The sequence below is a fragment of the Canis lupus genome, chromosome 18, assembly GCF_003254725.2.
Source record: "Canis lupus dingo isolate Sandy chromosome 18, ASM325472v2, whole genome shotgun sequence".
In the NCBI taxonomy this organism is placed as follows: Eukaryota; Metazoa; Chordata; class Mammalia; order Carnivora; family Canidae; genus Canis; species Canis lupus.
The window spans coordinates 40,871,337-40,895,168 of record NC_064260.1 but is presented as its reverse complement, the minus strand read 5'-3'; the positions used below and the strand labels follow the sequence as shown (position 1 = coordinate 40,895,168).

At 36.6% G+C, this 23,832-nt stretch overlaps 3 protein-coding genes across 3 annotated transcripts; all 3 read left to right on the top strand.

Moving 5' to 3' along the window:
- Positions 1 to 1,449: 1,449 nt before the first annotated feature.
- On the top strand, positions 1,450 to 2,394 carry LOC112663107 (olfactory receptor 4C6-like). The gene has a single exon (XM_025451693.1). It carries the CDS (start codon positions 1,450 to 1,452, stop codon positions 2,392 to 2,394), a length of 945 nt encoding a protein of 314 aa, XP_025307478.1.
- Positions 2,395 to 12,260: 9,866 nt separating this feature from the next.
- LOC112663614 (olfactory receptor 4C15) lies at positions 12,261 to 13,392 on the top strand. Its single transcript, XM_025452686.2, has one exon. The coding sequence runs from the start codon at positions 12,349 to 12,351 to the stop codon at positions 13,390 to 13,392; it is 1,044 nt and encodes a 347-aa protein (XP_025308471.1). The 5' UTR covers positions 12,261 to 12,348.
- Positions 13,393 to 21,768: 8,376 nt separating this feature from the next.
- On the top strand, positions 21,769 to 22,683 carry LOC112663615 (olfactory receptor 4C11-like). The gene has a single exon (XM_025452687.1). The coding sequence runs from the start codon at positions 21,769 to 21,771 to the stop codon at positions 22,681 to 22,683; it is 915 nt and encodes a 304-aa protein (XP_025308472.1).
- The last annotated feature ends 1,149 nt before the right edge of the window (positions 22,684 to 23,832 follow it).

Sequence of the window (23,832 nt, the reverse complement as noted above, 5' to 3'; positions counted from 1 at the left end):
ATGTCTAGGAATAGAAATGAGAGAGCTGAAAGATGGTAATTGGGATATGTGCGCCCGGATGCCAGAGGAATAGCAGTCAGGCTCTGACAATAGCACTTTCATTTCTGGAGGCAGAACTGGCACCCACCTTGCCAGTAGATGGTTCAATGCTACTTCCCGTGGACGAATTCAAGCATCATTCTTAATAAGTGGGAGAGTCCCTGGGATATGACCTAGCTTATAGAGTGTTCAACTAGCTCATTCTAGGTGCTCAATAAATATATGAAGTAAAAGAATTTATATGAAATGTTCTAAGTTCTTGACTCTTGGCTGTGTCTAATGATAAATGAATGTCAGCTATCTAGCTTGAGGTTACCAAAAGTCAGAGGGTGAGAGGAGGGATTGTATGTAGGTGGTTTATTCTGGAAAACAGAATGGAGGCAGTGAATGGGGAGTGTGAAACAGGAAAAGAAAGAAAAGTTAATCCAAGATTGTGTTAAGTTGGTTATCATTTATTCACTGGCTCCTGCTTACTAATGATCTAGGATTTCCTAAAAGTATCTTTTTTTTCTTTTTTTATTATTTTTTTTTGGAAAGTGTAATTTTTTAATAATAAATTTATTTTTTATTGGTGTTCATTTGCCAACATACAGAATAACACCCAGTGCTCATCCCGTCAAGTGTCCCCCTCAGTGCCCGTCACCTATTCACCCCCACCCCCCGCCCTCCTCCCCTTCCTCCACCCCTAATTCATTTCCCAAAGTTAGGAGTCTTCATGTTCTGTCTCCCTTTCTGATATTTCCTACCCATTTCTTCTCCCTTCCCTTCTATTCCCTTTCACTATTATTTATATTCCCCAAATGAATGAGACCATATAATGTTTGTCCTTCTCCGATTGACTTATTTCACTCAGCATAATACCCTCCAGTTCCATCCATGTTGAAGCAAATGGTGGGTATTTGTCATTTCTAATGGCTGAGTAATATTCCATTGTACATAAACCACATCTTCTTTATCCTCAGTGTTTCGATGAACACCAAGGCTCCTTCTACTGTTTGGCTATAGTGGACATTGTTGCTATAAACATTGGGGTGCAGGAGTCCCGGCGTTTCATTGCATCTGTATCTCCTAAAAGTATCTTAATCCCTTCATATTTCCAGATGTTAGTATGCTCCAGAATGATGAAGTAGGATTTTCTAAGTGTCTCAAGCAGAAAATATTGAGACAGAAGATAAGGGATGTACTGGGGAACAGACGTGTTTTTGGAGGGATCAGTTAAGATAAAGCTGTTGTCAGGCTATACTGTTAACAGCTGGTTGCTGTATTAGTGGCTAGAGAAAAAAGTAGGTTAAGAGATTATGAGACACAGTGCAAAAATTGTCCCACACACTCAGTGATTATTAATTAAAATTAATGTTATTTTGTAGATTTTCCAGCTCAGAGCAGTGTGCATTTATCAGCCCGTAGTAAATGGAGAATCCAAGAAATGTGACTGAATTCATTCTTTTGGGCATTACAGAGAACCCAGAGCTGCGGAAAATGCTCTCTGCTGTGTTTCTAATCATGTATGTGTCCACGGTTTTGGGAAACCTATTAATTGTGGTAACTGTGATCACAAGTCAGAGTCTGAGATCACCTATGTATTTTTTCCTTACTTTCTTATCCCTTTTGGATGTTACCTACTCTTCTGCCATTGCTCCCAAGATGATTGTGGACTCCCTCTCCAAGAGCACTGCCATCTCCTTAGAAGGTTGCATGACCCAGCTCTTTGCAGAGCATTTCTTTGGTGGTGTGGGGATCATCCTTCTCATCGTGATGGCCTATGACCGCTATGTGGCCATCTGTAAGCCCCTGCACTACATGACCATCATGAGCCCTCGGATGTGCTGCCTGCTGCTGGGAGGGGCCTGGGTGGGGGGGTTTATCCATGCAGCAATACAGCTTCTCTTCATGTATCAAATACCCTTCTGTGGCCTCAATGTTATTGATCACTTTATGTGTGATTTGTTTCCCTTGTTGAAACTGGCCTGCATGGACACCCACACCCTGGGTCTCCTAGTCATCCTCAACAGTGGGGTGATGTGTATGACCATCTTCCTTATCCTCATCACCTCCTACATGGTCATCCTCTGCTCTCTGAAGTCTTGCAACTCTGAAGGGCGGCGCAAAGCCTTCTCCACCTGTGGCTCCCACCTCACCGTGGTTGTCTTGTTCTTTGTGCCATGCATTTTCCTATATGTGCGGCCTGTGGCCACGTACCCCATTGACAAGGCAATGGCTGTGTCTTTTACCATTGTTACACCCATGTTAAATCCCTTGATCTACACCCTGAGGAATTCAGAGGTGAAAAATGCCGTGAGGAAACTGGTGAAACAAGGGATCCTGGGCATCACTAGCTCACATGCTAAGGACTAATCTTTTTTACAAGGACAATAGGTCTTTTCCGCCCCATTCATTCGAATCCATTGGGTACACGACAGCCAATGGCATCTTTTAAATATGAAAATCCGGTTAAGATACTACAATCAAGTTACTTACTACCTCTCCAGTACATTTTGTGCTTCATCACTTACAAGACTCTGGATATTCTTTTTCCTTTTTTTAAGCTTGTGTTCTGAATAATTCAAGCCTGGTTTTCAATAATTCAGGTGCTGTCTCAGGGCGTTTGTTCTTACTCTGCTGGGGGCTGGACTTCTTTTTCTCTGAGATTTTGCTTGTCTGGTTCCATCTCATTTTTTTTTTCCATTTTCAGATCAACTCCCACCTCCTTAAACAAGTTTCTACTGATGACTTTTCCTGGTCATTCCCCTCAGTTACTTTTTACCTCTTCATTCCTGGATTCATTTGACATGTCTTCATGTTGCCTCATATCAAAAAAGAAGATAAAGCCCATTGCAGCATAAATAAATTGTTCTCTGTAAAAAATTTAGGATGATAATTTTTCTGTTTTAATTATAGAATTAAAGAACTGGAAGGATCATAATGATATTCCTAGACTTAAATATTTTTACTGCATTTGGGAATTTTCCTATTATCAAAAGGAGGTCCAAAAGCTACATCTTTTATTATGTATATAAGAGCTATTCTTACCATTTGTGCTGAAATTATTATCTGTCAGTTCAATTTCACAAATTTCTTCTCTTATCTGTTCTATAGGTTCCTCATATTAATTCACATTAAATACATAGTAGGGGTGGTAGAAGGGAAGGAGGGCGGGGGGTGGGGGTGACTGGGTGCCGGGCACTTAGGGGAGCACTTGACGGGATGAGCACTGGGTGTTATTCTGTATGTTGGCAAATTGAACATCAATAAAAAAATTTATTATTAAAAAAAGAAGCAATCTGTTATCTCTTTCTTCTTTAAAATAAAATCTTCCCTCGATCTCATTTCCTTTTCTTTGCAGCAAAATTTAAGAGATTCTGTAATGGTTGTTTCCCATTTCTCTCTTTCTATTCAGGCATACTTCAGTACTCAATATTGAAAATGCTCTTTTCAAGGTCAACCATGACATCTGTGTCACTAAATTAAATAGTCTTTCCTCACTTCTCATCTTATGGACTCCATCATTGAATCCAGTCTACCATGACATATTCTCACTTATATGACCACAATTCCCAAATTACTACCTCCAGCTCAGGCCCCTTTCCTGAGGCTGAGACCTGGAAATCCAGTCTCCTTCATGGCATTTCCACTTGAATGACTAGTAGATTCTTCCCCTATCTCTAAACCAACTCCACTCACAACATTTTCTGTCTCAGCTGATGGCATATTTGGTCTCTTTTTCTCATACCCTATTCCAATTTATCAAGAAATTCTGTTGGCTCTACCTTCAGTACATATTCATATTCAACCACTTTTAATAACTTTTAAACCTTTTGTAGTTCCAAGCTACATGCTATCATCTTTTACCTGAATTATTGCAATTCCCTTATACCTACTCTCTTTACTTTTATCTTGGCAACCTCTGCTCTAATATTCTGTTGTCAACACAGTACTCAGAAATATCCTATTCTTTAAACTCATTAAGTCAGATGATAGCCACACTTCTACTTAATACTCTGAAAAGTCTCTTCATTTTACTTAGGTTAAAAGCTAAAAGCTTTATAATTACTAAAAATTAAGTAGCTATTTGCCCTGTTATTATTCGGATCTCCTCACTTATGACTAAGCCCCCAATGACTCTTCTGGTTACTCTGGCACCTCTCTGTTCCTCTTACTGGCCAGTTATGTTCTTGCTGTAGGGACTTTATATAGGTTACTCTGTCAGCCCGGAATACTTTCTTCCAGTCATCTACGTGACCAACTCTTTATGTCCATAGATAAGAAGAAACTATATTTTCACCTTACTGTTCTTAGACTTGGGTAAGCAAAGCTTCTGTTCTTGACTTCACACTTGGAAAGATCTTCTGTGAAGTTTTCTAGAGTCTCCAGTGTCTGGGCTTGGGCAGTGCCTTTTGGTGGGGTAATCCAGCCTGAACCTGATTCCATGGGTCTCATCCTTCCTCCTTTGGGGAGCTCTTTGACTCTTTATGTTACTCATGGGTTCAACCAGATGCCTTAGAAACACTGCACCTATAAAGTATCCCAGGTTCTATGCCCAGGATATTGGTTCCAGGAGGGCAGTATGTCAAGCAGGAGGCATTATTCCAACATACCATGTTTCTGGAGAGAACACAAGATATGGGTTCTGGATATGGACAGGAAGACAGAGGCTTAGGGGATGAATCTTTCTGTGCTCTAATCAGACAATAAGCAACCAAGTACCTCTTCTCTACCTGCAATTCTAGAACTCCAGCAGTAATTCACTATATCTCATCCTGAGAGTTTACCTAGGTAGAGGTCCAATAAAAATATTTGGCTGGCTCTTCCCACCTTAGATGAGGCCCCAATTTTAGAGACACCAACTTCTGTGATGAATTAATAACAGTCCAAAAGAATGATAAAGCATATTTGTGTGGAAATCGATCAACCAAATCTAAAATTTGTATGTACGTGTAGCTATGTTTGAACAGTTGTGGCAATAAAAACAATGTGAGGGACATAGAGACAGGGGACTGAATTTTCTACATATCAGAGCCTACCATAAAACTCTGCCTTGTAAACATTTTGCTGTAGACTTGTTAATAAAAAAAACTCTAAAGGACAGAAGAAATGGCCCAGAAATTAACCCATATATCTTTGGAAATTTGGGATGAATTTTGTAATTTAATAAATAATGAAGATATAATTTTAAATCTGTGGGTAGAATGGTTTATTGGATCAATTCTGGAAGAGTAAATATACCATCCCTCCATTTCATACATATCTTTGTGCCTGTCTGTCTTCTTTCTTTTTTGATTTGTAAAGTTTTTTTTAAAGCTTCATCTTATATTTGCATAAATAACGTGCTTGTTATATTATGTGTCCCATCCTATCTTCACACTATTATTTCAGCATTATCCCACTCATTTCCTCTAATGGGATCAAATAATAAAGGTTTAAGCAAAGCAGGGCATGGAACAAAGTAGAAGATACCAAGTGTGGTTCAAAGTAGGAACCAGGGTTCCAGGATTAATTGCTGGAGTCCTGCTGTTGAGTCATTTGTTTAAAAGACCATCTCCTCCAGGAGTGTGGTCCTGGTCAGATGGTTCTTCTGGTTGGGAAAACTCTACAAAATATCAATTAAAAGAAAATAACACCTGTCCCTTAATAGTATGGGTGAATAGCACCTCCCCCAACACCACAGGTGAAGGTGCTTCTGCATATTTACTTTTTTTTTGACAAATCACTTCAATTCTGCTTCTATTTGTCAAATGTGAATAGGCATAAAAATCAGTAGGATACAAGAATGTATAGAGTAAAACATTCCTTGGTATGGACTTTCTCTAAAGGGACCTCATGGGCTAAGTCCAACTTTCTCCCAAGCTTCAATCCCAGGTCTACCTTCCTTCAGAGGAAGCAGACTTGTCATTCCTTCTCTTTAAAAAAATGGAAAGAGAAAAATTCCTTTAATCTCTAAAAGTTGTATTTTTAGTTTTAAAGTCATGGCATATTTAGCTTAAGTAATCAGGGAGGAAAAAGAAGAGTTTGGATTAGTCCACACATCTTTGCACATTATTCATAAAATGTGTTAATCTTTAACAAGCACCTGTTGCTACTCTAATCTTAGCATACTACAGGTCCTTGTGGATTGGTGGTGTGCTTTATTCCGAACCCAGCTTTGGTATTTAGTAAGGACAGCAGGCATTGTGCTCTAATCTTGCACAGAGATATTGTATTCCATCCCAGTGCACACAATTTTCTATTCCTGAAAAGGAAGGCAATGGAAAGCATCTTCAATGGAAACCCAGGAGAATTTGAAAAAAAGAAAAAAAAAAAGCTAATTGGTTGGAGACATAAAAGTTTTGCAAATACTTGAACAAATCAAACCACAGATAACTGTGTCTTGAAAAATCATACTTACTGGAAATTTCCAAACACTGAGGAGAACTGAGAAGCAATTCTACAGGTTCATGACCTCTCAGAGAAACTTCTTTAAATTCCAGTTGGAAATCAAGGAAGAAACTTTTACTTATTTATTTGTTTTTCCCTGAGACAATGCTGAAGATTGTGCTTGAAAATCAGTGGGGGACATTCTCTACCTCATCTGCTAGAGATGCTCTTTCTCTCTCTCTTACAGGTAGAATTAAGACTTGGAAACATGTTTCACGTTTTGGGCAGCCATTGAATGGACTTTCCTCCATACAGCATAGGAAATTGTCATCACCAGAATTTTCAAGAAACTGAAAAATGGTGAGATTTATGATTTATATTTTTGCATTTTCAGAGAGGATTTTAAAGTGTGATGTAGTACTTAAAGGTATGGGTGTTGTGGTACAAACTACCAAGTTTAATGCAAGCGTGGGTCTATCACTTAACTGTTGTAGACTTGGGCTGGCTACATAACATTTTTGGCCCCAAATCTTCATTTCTAGTGTAGATTATATATTAAAAAGCTAAAAGGATTTGGAAACAAAATAATGCATGTTCACAGGACAGCACTTGACATATAATATGTGCTCAATAAATAGTAGCTGTTAGAATGCAAACGTTTTTGGAGGGTTAGGAGTATCTATTACTTAAAATCTAATGAATTTAGAACTTTCTTTAGTTTTTCATCTTCAGGTTAAATCCAAATGACTATTTAATGCAACAAGTACCTATTTTGGCTCCTAGACATCTAATTGTATTTTATTTATTCTTTCTAATTATGTTCTCATTTATCATTCATCCTCTAAGGCTGTCAGAATATGACATTTTAGTTTAAAAGGTAGACTTTTTTTGAGGCTGTAAGAAACACTGAGATAAGTGCAGGCAAATTTAAGTGCTGTTAACTATTTGCAGAGTTATATCTAATACAGAGCTCTATAGTCCTACAACAAATGCCTGAAAAATGGCACAGAGAAATACATTTCACAGGGTAAGCAAGTGTCTTATTCAAGTCATGGAGCAGAGGCTTCTGATTTTAAATACATCTACTTATTCTCTAAGCGCCTTTGATAGAAAAAATAACATTAGATTTCTGCCTCAGAATCTTTCAATATTTAAATAGCTGAAGCTCTGACTGCTTTAGTGCTAGTTGTTGTAGTTTGTCTCTCTTAAAGTGAGCTAAATAACTGCACAACAGGAGAAAAGAAAGCTCAGGCATCCACCAGGTAGGATACAGGTGGAAAGAGAGAAAGTTTTTTATTTTTGTTTTTTCTAATTCCACAAAGAGTAAGAGTATAAAATAGTAAGAGTATAAAACATTTAGGGGAATCAGCAGAGCAATATTGAAAAGAGAGAAAAGGATCTGAAATCTAAAGAGAACATATTTCCCAGATTATAGGGAAAGGAATATGCTTAATTAGACAAAGAATAAATATTTTTATTGCTGAAATAAATATTAATCCTGGATCAAAAATACAGTAGATTTTAGGAATTTGGGGAGAATAATTGAGAATTGAGTTTTAAACTATTCTTTTAATTTACAATAACTATATGTATTTAAAAAATACATGAAAATATGACTGATATGCACATATAGGTACCTAAAACTGTATCTTACATTTACTGTTTGAAATATAATTACAAAATACTACTTATAATGATGACCTTACAATTAATTCCTCTTATAGTTTTAAATATATACTTCAAAGTTGAAACAGGAATTTCTATTATTCTCAGAATGATGAGTTCCCAGGATCACAGCCCAAGAGATGGTCCATAGTCTAATTTATGGCCATGTGGGTCCCTGAGCAATCTCTGGTGCACCCCCAGCATGTTAAAGAGTATGGCTATCAAGAAAGGATAGACCTGGAAATCTTTGGGAAAGTTTGGGCCCATGATACACCTATTTATGAAAAGTTTATAATAGTTTAACCTTTTTAGTTTAAGAATCTATGTCATGTTACCATGTTAGTTCCACCTACACAAATTAATTTTACTGGACGGTTAATAAAATTGTCTTCAAGCCCTATCTTTTTCCGAACTGTTAAATTGATGGAAAATGATGGTATTAGGGATTTTAAATCATATTTTTAGGGGTGTCTGGGTGGTGCAGTGGGTTAAGCATCAGACTCTTGCTTTTGGCTCAGGTGGTGATCTCAATGGTTCGAGATCAAGCCCTGCCTTGGGTTCCACACTCAGCATTGAGTCTGCTTGGGATTCTCTCTCCCTCCCTCTGCCTCTGCCCCTCCTGCTCATGCTCTCTCTCAAATAAATACATAAACCCTTAAAAAAACCTTAGTTTTTAATTTCAAATTTCATATAGTTATGTCTAGATACTTATTGAAAATAAGTCTATTACTTTTATATGCTCACTTCTTGATTCTGAAATTATATTAAAATGTATAAATGGGCAGAGTTATTATAGTTTTTTGTTTTTCTCATTTCAGATATTGTAAAAATGCTTCACCGTTCATGTCCTCACATTATTAATTAGTGTTTCACTGAAAGCATCATGTGCTATCAATCTTTAGTAGTCTGATTTACAGAAGCATCCTCCTATTGTTGACTATGTTAGATATTTCTAAATTTTCACTATTATAAATGACATCATCTTCCATTATGAAAAATTACACCACCCTATTTCACTTTTAGAATAATTTTTAGGGTGGAAGTTACTATTATGAGGAATATAAATATGTTTATCATTCTGGAAATACTTGCAAAAATATTTTTCAAATGATTACATGAATGAAGCAGTTTCACTGCAATTTTAGAATTAATATATTTTTTAAAACCATGATGTTAAAAACATATATTTTATCTTATGATGGATTAAAATTTCCAGCTTACTTTTTGTGTATAGATGCTGCTTAAAAATAATGCTGATATTAATATTTTACATCTTCCTTTTGAATTATACATTAAAAACACCTTCATAATAACTGTCTTATCTGTTGTGGACCAGCAGCTTGAACAAGTGTTATTGTATCTATTTTATGGGAGAGGATGCTGAGGCTTAGTGGTTTCTTCAAAGACACAAGCCTAGTAAGCAATGAAGCTGTAATTGCCAACTTTTTGACAGCAGAAACTGATATAATGAAAGATTATATTATTTTTAATTAACTTCATATTTTGGAGTAATTTTAGATTGACAGAAAATGTGAACAGATAGTATAGAGAGTTCTTATAATCCCCTCACTTAGTTTTCCAAATATTATCATTACATTTTATCATAAGTCAAAACTATGAAATGAACATTAATATATTACTCTTAATGAAACATCAGTTTTTATTCATATTTCACTGATTTTTCCACTATAGTCCTTCTAATGTTCTAGAATCCAATTCACTAAGACACATTGTAGTTGGGACAACTATCTTTTAAGTGACTTAAAGTCAAAAACCTCGTGATCATAAACTATGAAGACAGTGCACTCTCCATTGTCAAAGTTTTAACACTAATTGTGGAAATTCCTTTTATATGAAAAAAGGTTGATTTAATTTTATATATAAGAAGCATTTTAATTTTAAAATGGTATTACTCTTAGAAACTCCTAGGTAAGGGAAGTGGAGAGCCTAAGAATTCTGTAATTATTAGATTAGTTTAAAGCATCCCCTTCTATCTCCTTACCCAAATTTGTTTTTTCTTCATACAATGAAGCAATCTGAAAAAGAAATGGGCACAACAATTTATTTAGGGATTATTAAAGTTATTTAAAAGTGTTGTACACTTAATGCCATATCTGCACTAACTAAAAAAATTACCTTTGTGAATAAAAAGATACTTATCAGCCTTGGTTGTGGTAAAGAAGGTATTAGGAATAATTGGGTCTGGGGGCTTGTTTTCACTATTTATTGTGAATTTTTCCTGTGATTCTAAATGCATAACTGTTTTTATGTGTCTTGCTTTATCTGATTATCACAAGAACCCTACTAATAGGCATTTTTATTATACTCAGTGGCAGAAGTAGAATCAGAAGCTTGAGTATTTTAAGTGACTCTTTATAGCACATAATATAACTAAGTAGAAAGAACTGGTCTGTGTGAATCTGAAACTGGTTTTCTTCCTCATTTCTTTTCTGCTTTGATCCTAGGATAAACTGATCACTGCTGGATCATATATTCTTAACTTTTAAACAACCTTATAGGGTTGTTTGATACTCTTGTCTTCTTGGTGACAACTTGTAGCCAGATATAAAGTTCACAGGGACTGTTTAGTAATGTCTAGTACCTTGGAAACATAATGGAAATGGTTAAAGTAAGAGACAATAAATATTAGCACACATGGTTGTATATTTGTTAGTTTTTTTAGCACTGTAAACTGTTTTGGGTAGCTCTAAGTGGTGTTCATAAAAATAAGCTTATTTTTAATTTTCCCAGTAATCCCCATTATTCTTTTATTCACTTGTTTAATCAGCATAGGTTATATGTATACATACACACATTTGTTATTGGATGAATGAATTTCTTCTGTATGTGCCGGGGGGGACATAATCATTCTTAGGAGCTGTGTCTTATTATGGAAAATGAAGTCAAAAGTTGAAGTAATTATCTGGATGACTCATGGAAAAGCTTTCTGTGGGTAAGATGTCTGGAATTTTAAGTGAGAGAATTGTAACTACAATTGGTAAAGTCTTCTTATCCTAAGCAACATTTTCACATTTTCCAATTTGACCCACATCACAATCCTATGAGATGAGCAGGTAGGCTATGTATGAGTATCCCTATTTACCATAAAGTCATATTCATTAGAAGCAGATATACCTTGGTAAGTTGTGCTTAATCAGATTGGGCAACTGTATATAATTAATTAACACGTAATTAATAACGCCCCAGGACTCTGGCAATATTCACCATACTGTTACAATTCATTACTTGTATGATTGTTGCCAATTTGAATCTGTAAGTAATTGGGTCATTACCCTCTGATTCTTTACTCATTTGTTTGTGTTCTTCATCAAAGGGCCTCATTTAAACACTAACATGGGGGTCAGAAGGTTTGAACCTCTATAGGTGGAAAGAGAATTGAAAGGCCACTCTGCTCTGCATTCTTTCTAGAAAAAGAAAGTTCTTGTTCCTTTCTGTTGACACAGTGGGAAGGACTTGGGTGTTAGAGCCCGAGTTTCTATTAAAATCTCAGATCTAGCATCTGTTGTTAACCTTATCTTTGTATGCACAAATTTCCTACCAGTAAAATAGGAATAAGACCTAACATGGATTGTTTCTTGGGCCCTAGGCTCTGAACAATTGTTTTTCTTGTTTATTTGACTTAGTCATCATGGTAACATTCTGATACAGGTATTTTTTCTAAACTTTGGTTCTTATTTTAAAATGATAAAGGAAAAAAAAAAAACTAAAAGAACAAAACCCAACTCAATACATGCATATTTGTTCTGTGTTCACAAGGAGTTTTCCCACGTATCTTTCTCTTTTATAAGGAATGAATGAACTCATCTTAAAGGCCAAGTTCATTTCAGATGTTTAAAGAAATATTTGGGGAGTAGCCATGATTTGCAAGTGCCTATTAACCTGAATGTTATTTCTTCTTCTGTTTGCAGATTTGTCAGACTCCTAGCAGGGATGGCACGCAAGACCCCCCTGATTCCATTCGGTGCTCAAGGTGGACATAAGGATGCCATTGTCAGGCTCCTTTCCTCAGAACCCTTTTCAATAATACAGTCCAGGAAGCCACTGCTAAGCGACCAGAGTTGGCAATTGAGATAAACTATTTCTCCACATGTGGATACCTCCGTTCCCCCTTATTGGAGCTCTGGCTATTTTTTCAAGTGTTTAATAATACTTTTTCTCCTCATCAATTCTGCTAGCCTCCCACTACCACCTTCAACAAATTTTGAATTTTGTGTTGTTAGTGATGCCAGAAACAGAGAAGATAATTTTTCACATGGACATACCAACTTCTTAATGACTACTACTGTATCACTTTACACTGGTCTGAGACAAATTTTTCTTTCTTATAACTGTAGAATCTACATGTTCCTTCTGGCAGCTTTGAGCTTTTCCTTGGAAATCATGCAAAACCAAAGCTTTGTAACTGAGTTTGTTCTCCTGGGGCTTTCACAGAATCCTAATGTTCAGAAAATAGTATTTGTTGTGTTTTTGTTTGGCTACATTGCAACTGTTGGGGGCAACTTGCTAATTGTGGTGACCATCAGCAGCAGCCCAGCACTCTTGGGGTCTCCCATGTACTTCTTCTTGGCTTTTCTGTCCTTCCTGGATGCTTGCTTCTCCACTGTCATTGCCCCCAAGATGATTGTGGACTCCCTTTATGAGAGGAAAACAATCTCTTTTGGAGGTTGTATGACTCAACTCTTTGCTGAGCACTTCTTTGCTGGGGTTGAAGTGATTGTCCTCACAGCCATGGCCTATGACCGCTATGTGGCCATCTGTAAACCCTTACACTACACAACTATCATGAACTGGAGGCTCTGTAGCATTCTGATGGGCATAGCCTGGATGGGGGGTTTTCTGCATTCCATGATACAAATTCTCTTTACTTTCCAGCTGCCTTTCTGTGGCCCCAATGTCATTGATCACTTCATGTGTGATTTGTACCCATTACTGGAGCTTGCCTGCACTGACACTCACATCTTTGGCCTTTTAGTGGTCGCCAACAGTGGGTCTATCTGCATCATAATCTTCTCTTTGTTGCTTGTCTCATATGTTGTCATCTTGCTCTCTCTGAGAACCCACAGTCCTGAGGGGCAGCGGAAAGCTCTCTCCACCTGCGGATCTCACATTGCTATTGTGGTTTTGTTCTTTGTCCCTTGCATATTTGTGTATGCACGACCTCCATCTGCTTTCTCCTTTGACAAAATGGTGGCTATATTTTATACCATTCTAACTCCTTTACTCAATCCTTTGATTTACACTTTCAGGAATAAGGAAATGAAAAATGCCATAAAGAAAGTGTGGAGCAGAGTAATGATGGTTTGTAGTGACAAATAAAACATTAAAGTTTAAAAAATTGTAAAGAGTAAAAAAGCCAAATTTTCTAGACAAGACCTTTGTGTATTCGGGCCTCTTTGATAGGAGCTAATATAATGCCAAAAAAAAAAAAAGCAGTAATATGGGGCTAGGAAAAATATTTTCACACTTATATCACTTTATCAACTCTGATTTCATAACTCAGTACTTTCACAGTAAATTAAAAAGAGTTGGATATTATCCTTAATTAAATTTAAAAATAAAAAAAAGTTTCAAAAGAGAAATTACACATCAGACCTTTTGCCACTCATTCCATGCTTTGGTAAACCTTTGTAGAGGAATGACAAAAATATCTTAAAGATTTGAAACAGAGACTTAAGCTATTTCAAGTGAAAAGAAGCTTATACATAAGGCACTGTTCTCCATGATTGATGAAGACAACAGCCAGGACTCAGGAGTGGAAGAGCTCAGAGCATTCTCAGAACCTGAGCTATAGGTATCCCTGTACCATATCACCATGTTCTGAAAAGCAGCAGCTCACACCTTGAATTTCATGACCCCACTTTCCCATCTATTCTTTTTTTTTCCTATCTATTCTTTATTTACTTTTCTTGGAAAGAAGTTATTATTTTCTGACATGCTTATATAATTTATTTACATTTAGTTATTTATGTATTTATTTATGTATTTATTTATGTATGTATGTATGTATGTATGTATTTATTTATTTATATCAGTGTCCTCTCAAGGACTATAAGCTAGCTCTGGGTGAGGTAGGAAATTTTTATTTCTCTTTTTGGTTCATGATGTAACGTTAGTGTCTAGAAGAGCTTGATATAAGAGTTCAATAAATCTGTTGAATAAGTGAATAAATGAGATATCACATATTCACATTTAAATCTATATTTAACATTAACACATTAAAGTGTCAAGTTGAGCAAAAGAATGTAGTTATTGCTGTTATTAGATCTTGATGATAATGATAATTCTTGACATACACAGAATATTTAAAATGAATTCTACATTCTTGTGAATTTCCCCATATCTAAAATCTAAATATAATATATAAGTATTCAAATAGAAAATAAAGCCATTGTTCTTTATGCACTTTTTTATTACTCACTCTTTATCCCTGCTTCCATTCCCTACAAGAGTAAGTCTTTCTCTCAGTGATCTGACTTTTATTTATAAAGTATTTCTGATCCCAATAAAATCACCTATTGCCTCAAATTTGCATTTTGTTAGTTGGGTTTATCTAGCCAGAGTTTCTGAATTATTTGTTGGAAAACTTACCTTAGTTTAGTAAGACACAAATTTAAATGAGCAGTGTTTAAATCAGGGCCCTGATTCATCCTAAGATGAAAACAGAGGTAGCTCAAACTAGTACAAACTTCAGTTGGTATTTGTTCTATTTCCACAGTTTTGTGATGGAATGAACATAGTCAAGTGCATTCAGGAAATCTTGGCATTGCTTTGACAGAACTGGAACCCAGATATCATCCAGTCCTTAGGTCTACAAGAAAGTTAATGAGCACTAAGGGTCAGTTGACTTAGATATTGAAGAATGCTCAAGAGATCATTGACTTAGCTTCCTTCCTTTGGCCACTTCAGGATCTCCTTGGCAACTACCCTCTGCAAAATTTTCCCACCAGAACTGGAGAGCTTAATCATTCCTTCAAATATAAGGAATTCATTTAGGGCTTTTTAACTGGGAAGTTTAATACAGGGGCTCATTCAATGGCTGTTCTTGTTTCCCAGTCCAAGAAATCTTATGACATTACTGTGCATATCATATGAACATAAGAGGGATTTAGACTCATACTTAAGAGACGTGGATTCTAGGCTCAGTTCTGTTACTAATTAGCTGTGTGACCTTCGTGAGTTATTTTACTTCTCTGGTTCTCAATTCCTCATGTGTAAGTAGGATTAATAAAAACACATGAATATTTCTTCTGTGCTTTTTCTGAGCCAGGGATTCATTCTTTTTCCTAAGTTTTAAGGTTTACAGAAAATTTAAAAGGTAGGTCTTCATATTCCCATTTAATTGATGAGGAAGCTGGGATTCTAAGACTTTAAGTGACACACTGAAAACTTTTTTTCAGGATTCTTTCAGTCCATTTGTAGTAAAAAGCCATGTGTGGGGGTGTGATTTTTCTTTTAGACATTTCTGTCAGACCTCAGGGCTTGATGGCTACTACTAGACCTTTTAGCAAGAATGCAAAGCATTGTGCAATCCTTTGTAGTAGCATCTTATCTCCATTCCTGTTTTCACTTTCTGTCCTTCCCCTGTACCCCATGTGGTTTACTTCATCCTCATTGAAAGTGTCTAGTGGACAGTGACACAACTGGTAGGTGATTCTGAGTGCTGGGTAGTAACATGATTTGCCATGTGAAAAGTAACTTTTAATGCAATCTATACCATCATTCTCAAGCAACTTTCTCTCTGGCAAGTGGAAGGGCATGTATCTTTTTTAAAAAATATTTATTTATTTGAGACAGAGACAAGAGAGAACAAGCAGAAGGAGGAGCAGAGGCTGATGCCCAAGGAGATACTATGGAGTGCAGAACCTGATGCAGGGCTGGATCTTATGACCCTGACCTGAGCCAAAATCAAGAGTCAGAGGCTTAATTGATAGAGCTACCCAGGTCCCCCCAAAAGGGCATATATCTGTAAAAATAAAAATAAAATACAGAAGATATGTATTAAAAAATATTTCCCTGTCCTTTTTCCCATCTTTCTCTCTACATTGACTTAGAAACATAGATAATATTAGAAGTGGGAGAACTGACATTAATCTTAAAAGTAAACAATTGGGGCACCTGGGTGGCTCAGTCAGTTGAGTTTCTGATTCTTGATTTTGGCTCAGGTCATGATTTCAGGGTCATGAGATTGAGCCCTGTGTAGGACTCCATGCTGGGTGTGAAGCCTGCTTGAAGTTCTCTCTCTCCTACCACCTGTGCCCCTCCTTTCCACTGCTCATATGCTCTCTTTCTCTCTAAAAATATAAAAGAAATAAAGAAAACAAAGAGAGAAAGAAAGAAATGATTATTACCAGTTGACTTTTCCTAAGAGAAAAATTGGAAATTAAGGAAATTGTGAAACTTGCTTAATGTCACATAGCAGATAATGGTGGGACCAGGGCTCACGTGCTTCATCTATGTGATCCTTTAACTGATGTCAACAATTTCCAAACTTTTAGAAGAGATGGGCTTAAGCAAAGCCTATAGAGAAGTGAACATACTTTCTTCACCTGCAGTTCAGTGAGTTGAAGCTAACTAATTGGCCCCAAAGCATGTGTTTGCCCTTGGACCATCTGAACAAGGTAGCTCATTGGACATCCTTTGGGACTGGGTTGGGCGTAATGGTTTTCCTGGAGTTCTTGAGGCTAGAAGCCTACCTTAGGCATATGCAAACTTGTGTGGGAATTGCCATAAATATACAATGCCATTAGAAGAAAAGTTACCTCATATGTTTTCCAAAAGAGCAACTCTGGGAAGAGAGGTGGCTTCAGAGGCATTTCTCTCTCAGAATGCAGGAATAAGCTTCATCTATAAAGTTCTGAGAAACTGAATTAAGAAACTTCTCTTCTTTATGACCCTCTCCTCTGCTCCAATCTAAACCTTGTTGTTTTTGTGTAACCTAGTGCTTATGGGGAGGAAGTGTGATGTTTGGCCACATGCAGAGTCTGCTTTCTCCATAAACTTTCTACACCACATAACCTCTTGTGATAAAAAACATTGATAAATATCAATGAAGTATAGTTTGCATATTTTATCCAGGCTTCATATGATTCACCTTCTAAGTAAATTGAAGTTGAAGATATGAAAAAATTTATTATATTGAAAGTCATCTGTTTCCTCATTAAACAAAGAGGTAAGTTTTTCAGCCTATCTGAAATAATTTCTTCATTTTACCTCTTCAAGACTGATCTGATGGAATCTATACTCAGAGTATCTTATAACATATGATGAAGTTATTGGACAGTAATTTCCACCCATGAAGGATTGAGGTGATCTAGGGTTCCCAAGCCTTTCCTGCCCTCTGCACAATCTTTACTACCTTTCAAATAATCTCCGCTTAATGTAGGGGTGGGATGGAGCAATAAACTGCACCATGGCATTGAGGCCAACTTAGCAAAAGTTTCTATCTTGGGGGGTCCCTAATTTGAAAGTTATAGGTCAGTGGTGATGCTTCGAGGATAGGGTATAAGATAGGAGTGCACTTTGTATACACTTGGGTTTTTAAGACCTTTGGTAACTCCTTGCTCATGACCCAAAACTGCAACTTCTGTCTGGTTTTGGTGGGTCAGGAAAAAAGAAGCTGAACTCTGATGAAAACTTGGATCAAATGACGCTCTCCAATGTTTTTTACTTACTTCCCTCTATATGTCTTTTGTGTCTTATCCTCTGACTGTTCTTTCCGTGCTCACTCTCCTCTGACTGTTCTTTCCCTGGTGTCTGCTCACTCTCTCCTCTCCCCTGCTTTGACTATATTCTGTCTTTGCCCTGTCTTCCTCTTCGCTATTATTCATTTGGGTATCTAGTTTTCCTTTTACCTCACCATGCAGTTTGCAGAACCTGATTTTTGGAGTCAGGACAGGGAATTAAGGTATCAGTTGGCATCCTTCTCTGATGGCTCAGGATTTGTCTTGGTAGTATCTCACTTTAGTTCTAGCCTGACTGTATGGTACTCGTGGAAACTTTCTGTATCACAGCTGAAACTCTGCACATAGATTTCTCTGCACATAAAACAAAGGGCCATACCTACCTTGCAAGAAAATGTGCTGGTAAAATGAAATAACAAAAAAGTGGAATATTGTTTGAATTATAAGATTATAGAATAAGAATAATATATAATCTAGGACTGACTTATTCAAATGTGTGTATATATATATATATAACCTATTATATATATACATATATAATAAAGTACATATTCATATAGAATGTAGAGGCAGGAGTCTTTTGACCTGGGAAAACCAAGGGAAGACTATAGGTACTAATATAATTTTTGAACTGTAAAATTTCAACAGGTAAAAGTAAAAATTAAGGATTAAGGAAGAGGAAAAGCATGCTCTATTACCATGATGGCCCACAAAATCAGAGAGATAAGACAGCCTGGGAGTGTGAGGAAATGAGGACTGAATTCAGTGATAGAACTCTGAGTGGTAGTGTTGATCTCACACAATGCATACATCTTGTAAATGCTACTTTCTTGTCTTAATGTTCCCAAATCTTTTTGCTTATTTAAGATAATACTGGAGGGTATTATGCTGAGTAAAATAAGTCAATCAGAGAAAGACAATTACCATATGGTTTCACTCATATGTGGAATATATGAAACAGCATAGAGGATCATGGGGAAGGGAATGGGAAATCATCAGAGAGGAAGACAAACCATGAGAGACTTTTAACTATAGGAAACAAACAGGGTTGCTGGAGGGATGTAGGCAGGGAGATGGGATAATTGGGTGATGGGCATTAAGGAGGGCATGTGATGTGAGGACCACTGGGTGTTATATGCAACTGATGAAACTAATGATGTACTATAAGTTGGCTAGTTGAAGTTAAATAAAAACAAAAAAAAATAGAACTATATCACCTGGTTTTCATAGCTGTCCATTATCCATCCTCAAATTTCTTTGTTACAATCTTTTTTTATAATAAATTTATTTTTTGTTGGTGTTCAATTTGCCAACATACAGAATAACACCCAGTGCTCATCCCGTCAAGTGCCCCCCTCAGTGCCCATCACCCAGTCACCCCCACCCCCCGCCCTCCTCCTCTTCCACCACCCCTAGTTCGTTTCCCAGAGTTAGGAGTCTTTATGTTCTGTCTTCCTTTCTGATATTTCCTACCCATTCCTTCTCCCTTCCCTTCTCTTCCCTTTCACTATTATTTATATTCCCCAAATGAATGAGAACATATAATGTTTGTCCTTCTCTGATTGACTCATTTCACTCAGTATAATACCCTCCAGTTCCATCCACGTTGATGCAAATGGTGGGTATTTGTCATTTCTAATGGCTGAGTAATATTCCATTCTATGCATAAACTACATCTTCTTTATCCATTCATCTTTCGATGGACACCGAGGCTCTTTCCACAGTTTGGCTATTGTGGACATTGCTGCTATAAACATCGGGGTGCAGGTGTCCCGGCATTACAATCTTTTAACTTAATAAGATTGTAGTTTCTATGGAGATCATCTCTATAATAACCTGAAGCAATGCATACTTCTTCCTTTATGATATTTTACTGATTCTTATGCTCCTAAATGCTCCTCTCTTCAGAGCCAAGAGTTCCCTCCCTTTTGTTTTCATCCCTTTTTAGGAATCTAGTGGGTTTTTAAAAGATATTTATTATTATTATTTATTATTATTATTATTATTATTATTATTATCTGAAAGAGAGAAAATGAATGGGGAAGGGGCAGAGGGTGATAATATCCAACCAGACCCCTACTGAGATTGGAGCCCTTTGAGGGGCTTGATCCCAAGACCCATGAGATCCAGGACCTGAACCAAAACCTACTCAGAAGCTTAATCAACTGAGCCACCCAGGCACCCCAAGAATCTGTTTCAAAACAAAGTAATCATTAATTTCTTTTATTTTCTATAGCTATCAGAGATCATTGGAACTGCCAACCAGAGCTTGTAGTTATAACATCTCTAGTTTATCATACTGCACTAATATTATTTTACCTGGGTGGCAAATAAATTTTTAGTTTTATTTAGATGTATAACTGTATTAGGGCTAAATGGATTATTTGAATTAGTAATTTTTGAAATATATGTTTTACTTAGAGAAAGCCAGTATAAACTTATGGAATACTTGAGTTTCAGAGGACTGTATTAGAAATCCCAGTTTAACACATTTAAAGCCCTTACTTCACTTCTTTTTCATTTTTGAAACTTCACTTATCAGTCAATTCATGATCAAGGAATTTTGGACTTTTTTTGGACTTTTGGAACCAAAATTCACTTGCTATTATCATACAGAGTTGTATGCAATTCTTACGTAGTTAATGATCTTCTATAGAAGTGTGTTATCCCTTCAACTTGGTTGTAAAGATGTTGAGGACTTATTTTTATGCCCCATTACATAGATTATAGATATGAATATGTACTTAGTACATATTGGTGACTGATTTGATATTGTTATTAATTCATTGAAGGATTGGTGATTTATCAGAAAGAGTTTCTCAAAACTCATACTAAAATAAGTTCTAGATCATTTGATGTCAATATTCAAAGGTACAAAAATATTGTAGGACAGAATAATTGTAGTTGTTGTAGGACAGATAAATTGTAGTAATTTCCTAAATTTAAGCAATAGAAGGTAAAATTATGGCCACCATGAACCTGAATTTGGGTAAATAATTTTTTCTTAAAGCATAATCCAACCAAGATACTGAAGAGATCAGGAATAATAGGTGGAAACTGTGTCCAAATCAAGAAATGTGTGTGTTTTTAAGATTTTATTTATTTATTCATGAGAGACACAGAGACCTAGTCAGAGGGAGAAGCAGGCTCCCCACAGGGAGCCCGATGTGGGTTTCGATTCCAGGACCCCAGGAGCAGGACTTGGGCCAAAAGCACATGCTCAACCACTGAGCCACTCAGGCACCCAAGAAATGTGTTTTTTTTTTGAGACAGTTTCCAAGAGTGTATGTTTTAAAATTATGTAAGGATATTATTTTTCAGTAATTGAGCTGCATATACATTTTACACACACATATATATATATTATACATATAGGTATATACTTAGTAAAGTATCTATTAGAATGTCTAACTGTGAGAATCCCTGGGTGGCTCAGCAGTTTGGCCCCTGCCTTTGGCCCATGGCGTGATCCTGGAGTCCCGGGATTGAGTCCGACGTCGGGCTCCTTGCGTGGAGCCTGCTTCTCCCTCTGCCTGTGTCTCTGCCTCTGTGTGTGTATGTGTGTGTGTGTGTGTGTGTGTGTGTGTGTCTCAGGAATAAATGAATAAAATCTTTTTTAAAAAAAGAATGTATAATTGTCAAATGAAGGAAAAGCTTCAAGACATTAAAGTGACCTGATCAAGATTATATAGCAAAGTCATTAATTCTCAGAACTTGGCAGAGCTCATGATCACTTGAGAGCTCTTTTTACACCCCAAAATCTTGGTCCATGTAGGAAGATCTTCAGTTAATACTTCTAGTTAAAGAATGAACATCAACATTAAAAAAAAAACAAAGTTTCCTAAGTGATTATAACACATGAAAAATTGAGAACCATTGATTTATGTGTTGATAGAAGTATAAAAGCGCAATTCTGAATCCAAGTCTACCACTACTGCCAAGTTACTATTTCCCCAATTTTCTCTGCAGGTGAATAATTTCTCGGCTCTGTTTTTCTACATTCACTGTAACGATGGAGTTGAATAGCAGTGTGAATGAGTTCATTCTGTTTGGGTTAACACAGGATGTTTTAAAGGAGAAAGTCGTACTTGTGGTCTTTGTGTTTCTATACCTTGCAACTCTGTTGGCAAATTTACTGATTGTTATAACCATAAGATACAGCCAGACACTTGGGAGCCCCATGTACTTCTTCCTTTTCTACTTATCCTTTGCTGATGCCTGCTTCTCAACAACCACTGCTCCTAGGTTGATAGTAGATTCTGTATCTAAGAAGAAAGTTATCTCCTACAATGAGTGCATGACTCAGATTTTTGCATTTCACTTCTTTGGGTGCATGGAGATCTTGGTGCTTGTCCTCATGTCCTTGGATCGCTATGTGGCCATTTGTAAGCCTCTGAGGTATACAACTATCATGAGCCGGCGTGTCTGTGGTACACTGGTGAATCTAGCCTGGGTGGTGTCTTGTATCCATTCTTCTGCACAGATTTTCCTGGCTTTGAAGTTACCATTCTGTGGACCTAATGTTATTGATCATTATTTCTGTGATATGCCACCTTTGTTGAAGCTTGCATGCATGGACACTCATGCAACCAATTTACTCATAGTTTTTAATAGCGGGGCTATCTGCACAGTAAGTTTCATGGTCCTGCTTACCTCTTATATTTTCATCTTACATTCTTTGAATAACCAGAGTGCAGAAGGAAGAAAGAAAGCCCTCTCTACCTGCACATCCCACATTATTGTTGTCATCTTATTTTTTGTTCCGTGTATATTCACATATACTCGCCCTGTAACTTCATTTCCAGCGGACAAGATGGTGGCTGTGTTTTACACTATTGTGACACCCTTGCTCAATCCTCTAATTTACACGCTGAGAAATGCAGAAGTGAAAAATGCCATGAGGAAGCTATGGTGCAACAAACTCTGACTTGAGATTGGAAAACACAGAGGACAGCAATTTTTAATTCTGTAACAATTTAAATAAAATTGGAATAAGAGAAAATGTTTTCATCCCAATGTGGACAATAGAATCCTTTCCCAGTAGGACATTTGGAGACATAGGCAAAATGGCCACAGAGGACAGAACCATCTTATTTTAAGTCAATCTCACAGAGTGCCAAAACATCAAATACAGTAGTATCTGTGAGAGGATAAGCCCACTCCTCCCTTCTGCTGTCTGTACAGCAGCTTGTGAGCCAGATTCTGTTGTATCTATAGCTTTATCTTCATCCTTTGTACATTATTCTGGTTTTCACTTCTCTTTCCCATGTTTCTGACCTGGGTTGGAAAACTGGCCCCTACTTTTGACAGATCAGTTTTGACAGTAATACATTTGGATCTTATCTTTTCTGGCTCAACAGTGAATAGCTCAATGTCACTATAAGAAACTGATGATCTCATAGGAGCATACATATCAACAAATTAAGCTTCTTTTTGGTACTTGTCTTCCCTTTGTAGCATCTTTAAAAAATGGCCTTTTTTTTTTTTGCCTCTTCAACATATACAAGGAGATAACTCATGAACCTCTATTCAAATAGTATAAATCTAGTTATAACAAATATATTCATTGTATTACTACATAATTTCTACATACTTTAACATCTTTTTTCTTTGTTCATTGTATTTATTTGTCATTATTTGTTCATATTCTTAGATTCACATATATTTGTAATGTGTGTCCATGGGCATTTTCCTAACTGTTGATTGGTGAATTGGTGACAATTTTATACAATTCTGAGAGTTATATTATAAAAATCAACACTCATTGATAAAATAATACATATGTAAAAAGCAATGACTGACAAAGAACAGAGCTAATGTTATAATATTTCATCCCAAAAGGGAAGACGCAAGGAAATGTTTCACTGACTAGTGGATAAGATTGCTTGGTTGCCTAGCATGGCATATTTGCTTCTGGGTTTGGAGAAAAGTTTCAGGCTATGGCTTCTTGAATTCTACCTTTATTAAACAAACTTGAATGGTAATTTGGCTTCTTTTAGAGATTTTTCTCCTTGGAGATAAAAGTATTGACCAGTGAGTGGAATAAACACTTTGGTGTTTTGGTTTATATTTTTCA

Excerpts from the sequence above, each read along its gene's own strand:
- LOC112663107 (XM_025451693.1), top strand. The coding sequence starts at position 1,450 with ATGGAGAATCCAAGAAATGTGACTGAATTCATTCTTTTGGGCATTACA.
- LOC112663614 (XM_025452686.2), top strand. The coding sequence starts at position 12,349 with ATGACTACTACTGTATCACTTTACACTGGTCTGAGACAAATTTTTCTT.
- LOC112663615 (XM_025452687.1), top strand. The coding sequence starts at position 21,769 with ATGGAGTTGAATAGCAGTGTGAATGAGTTCATTCTGTTTGGGTTAACA.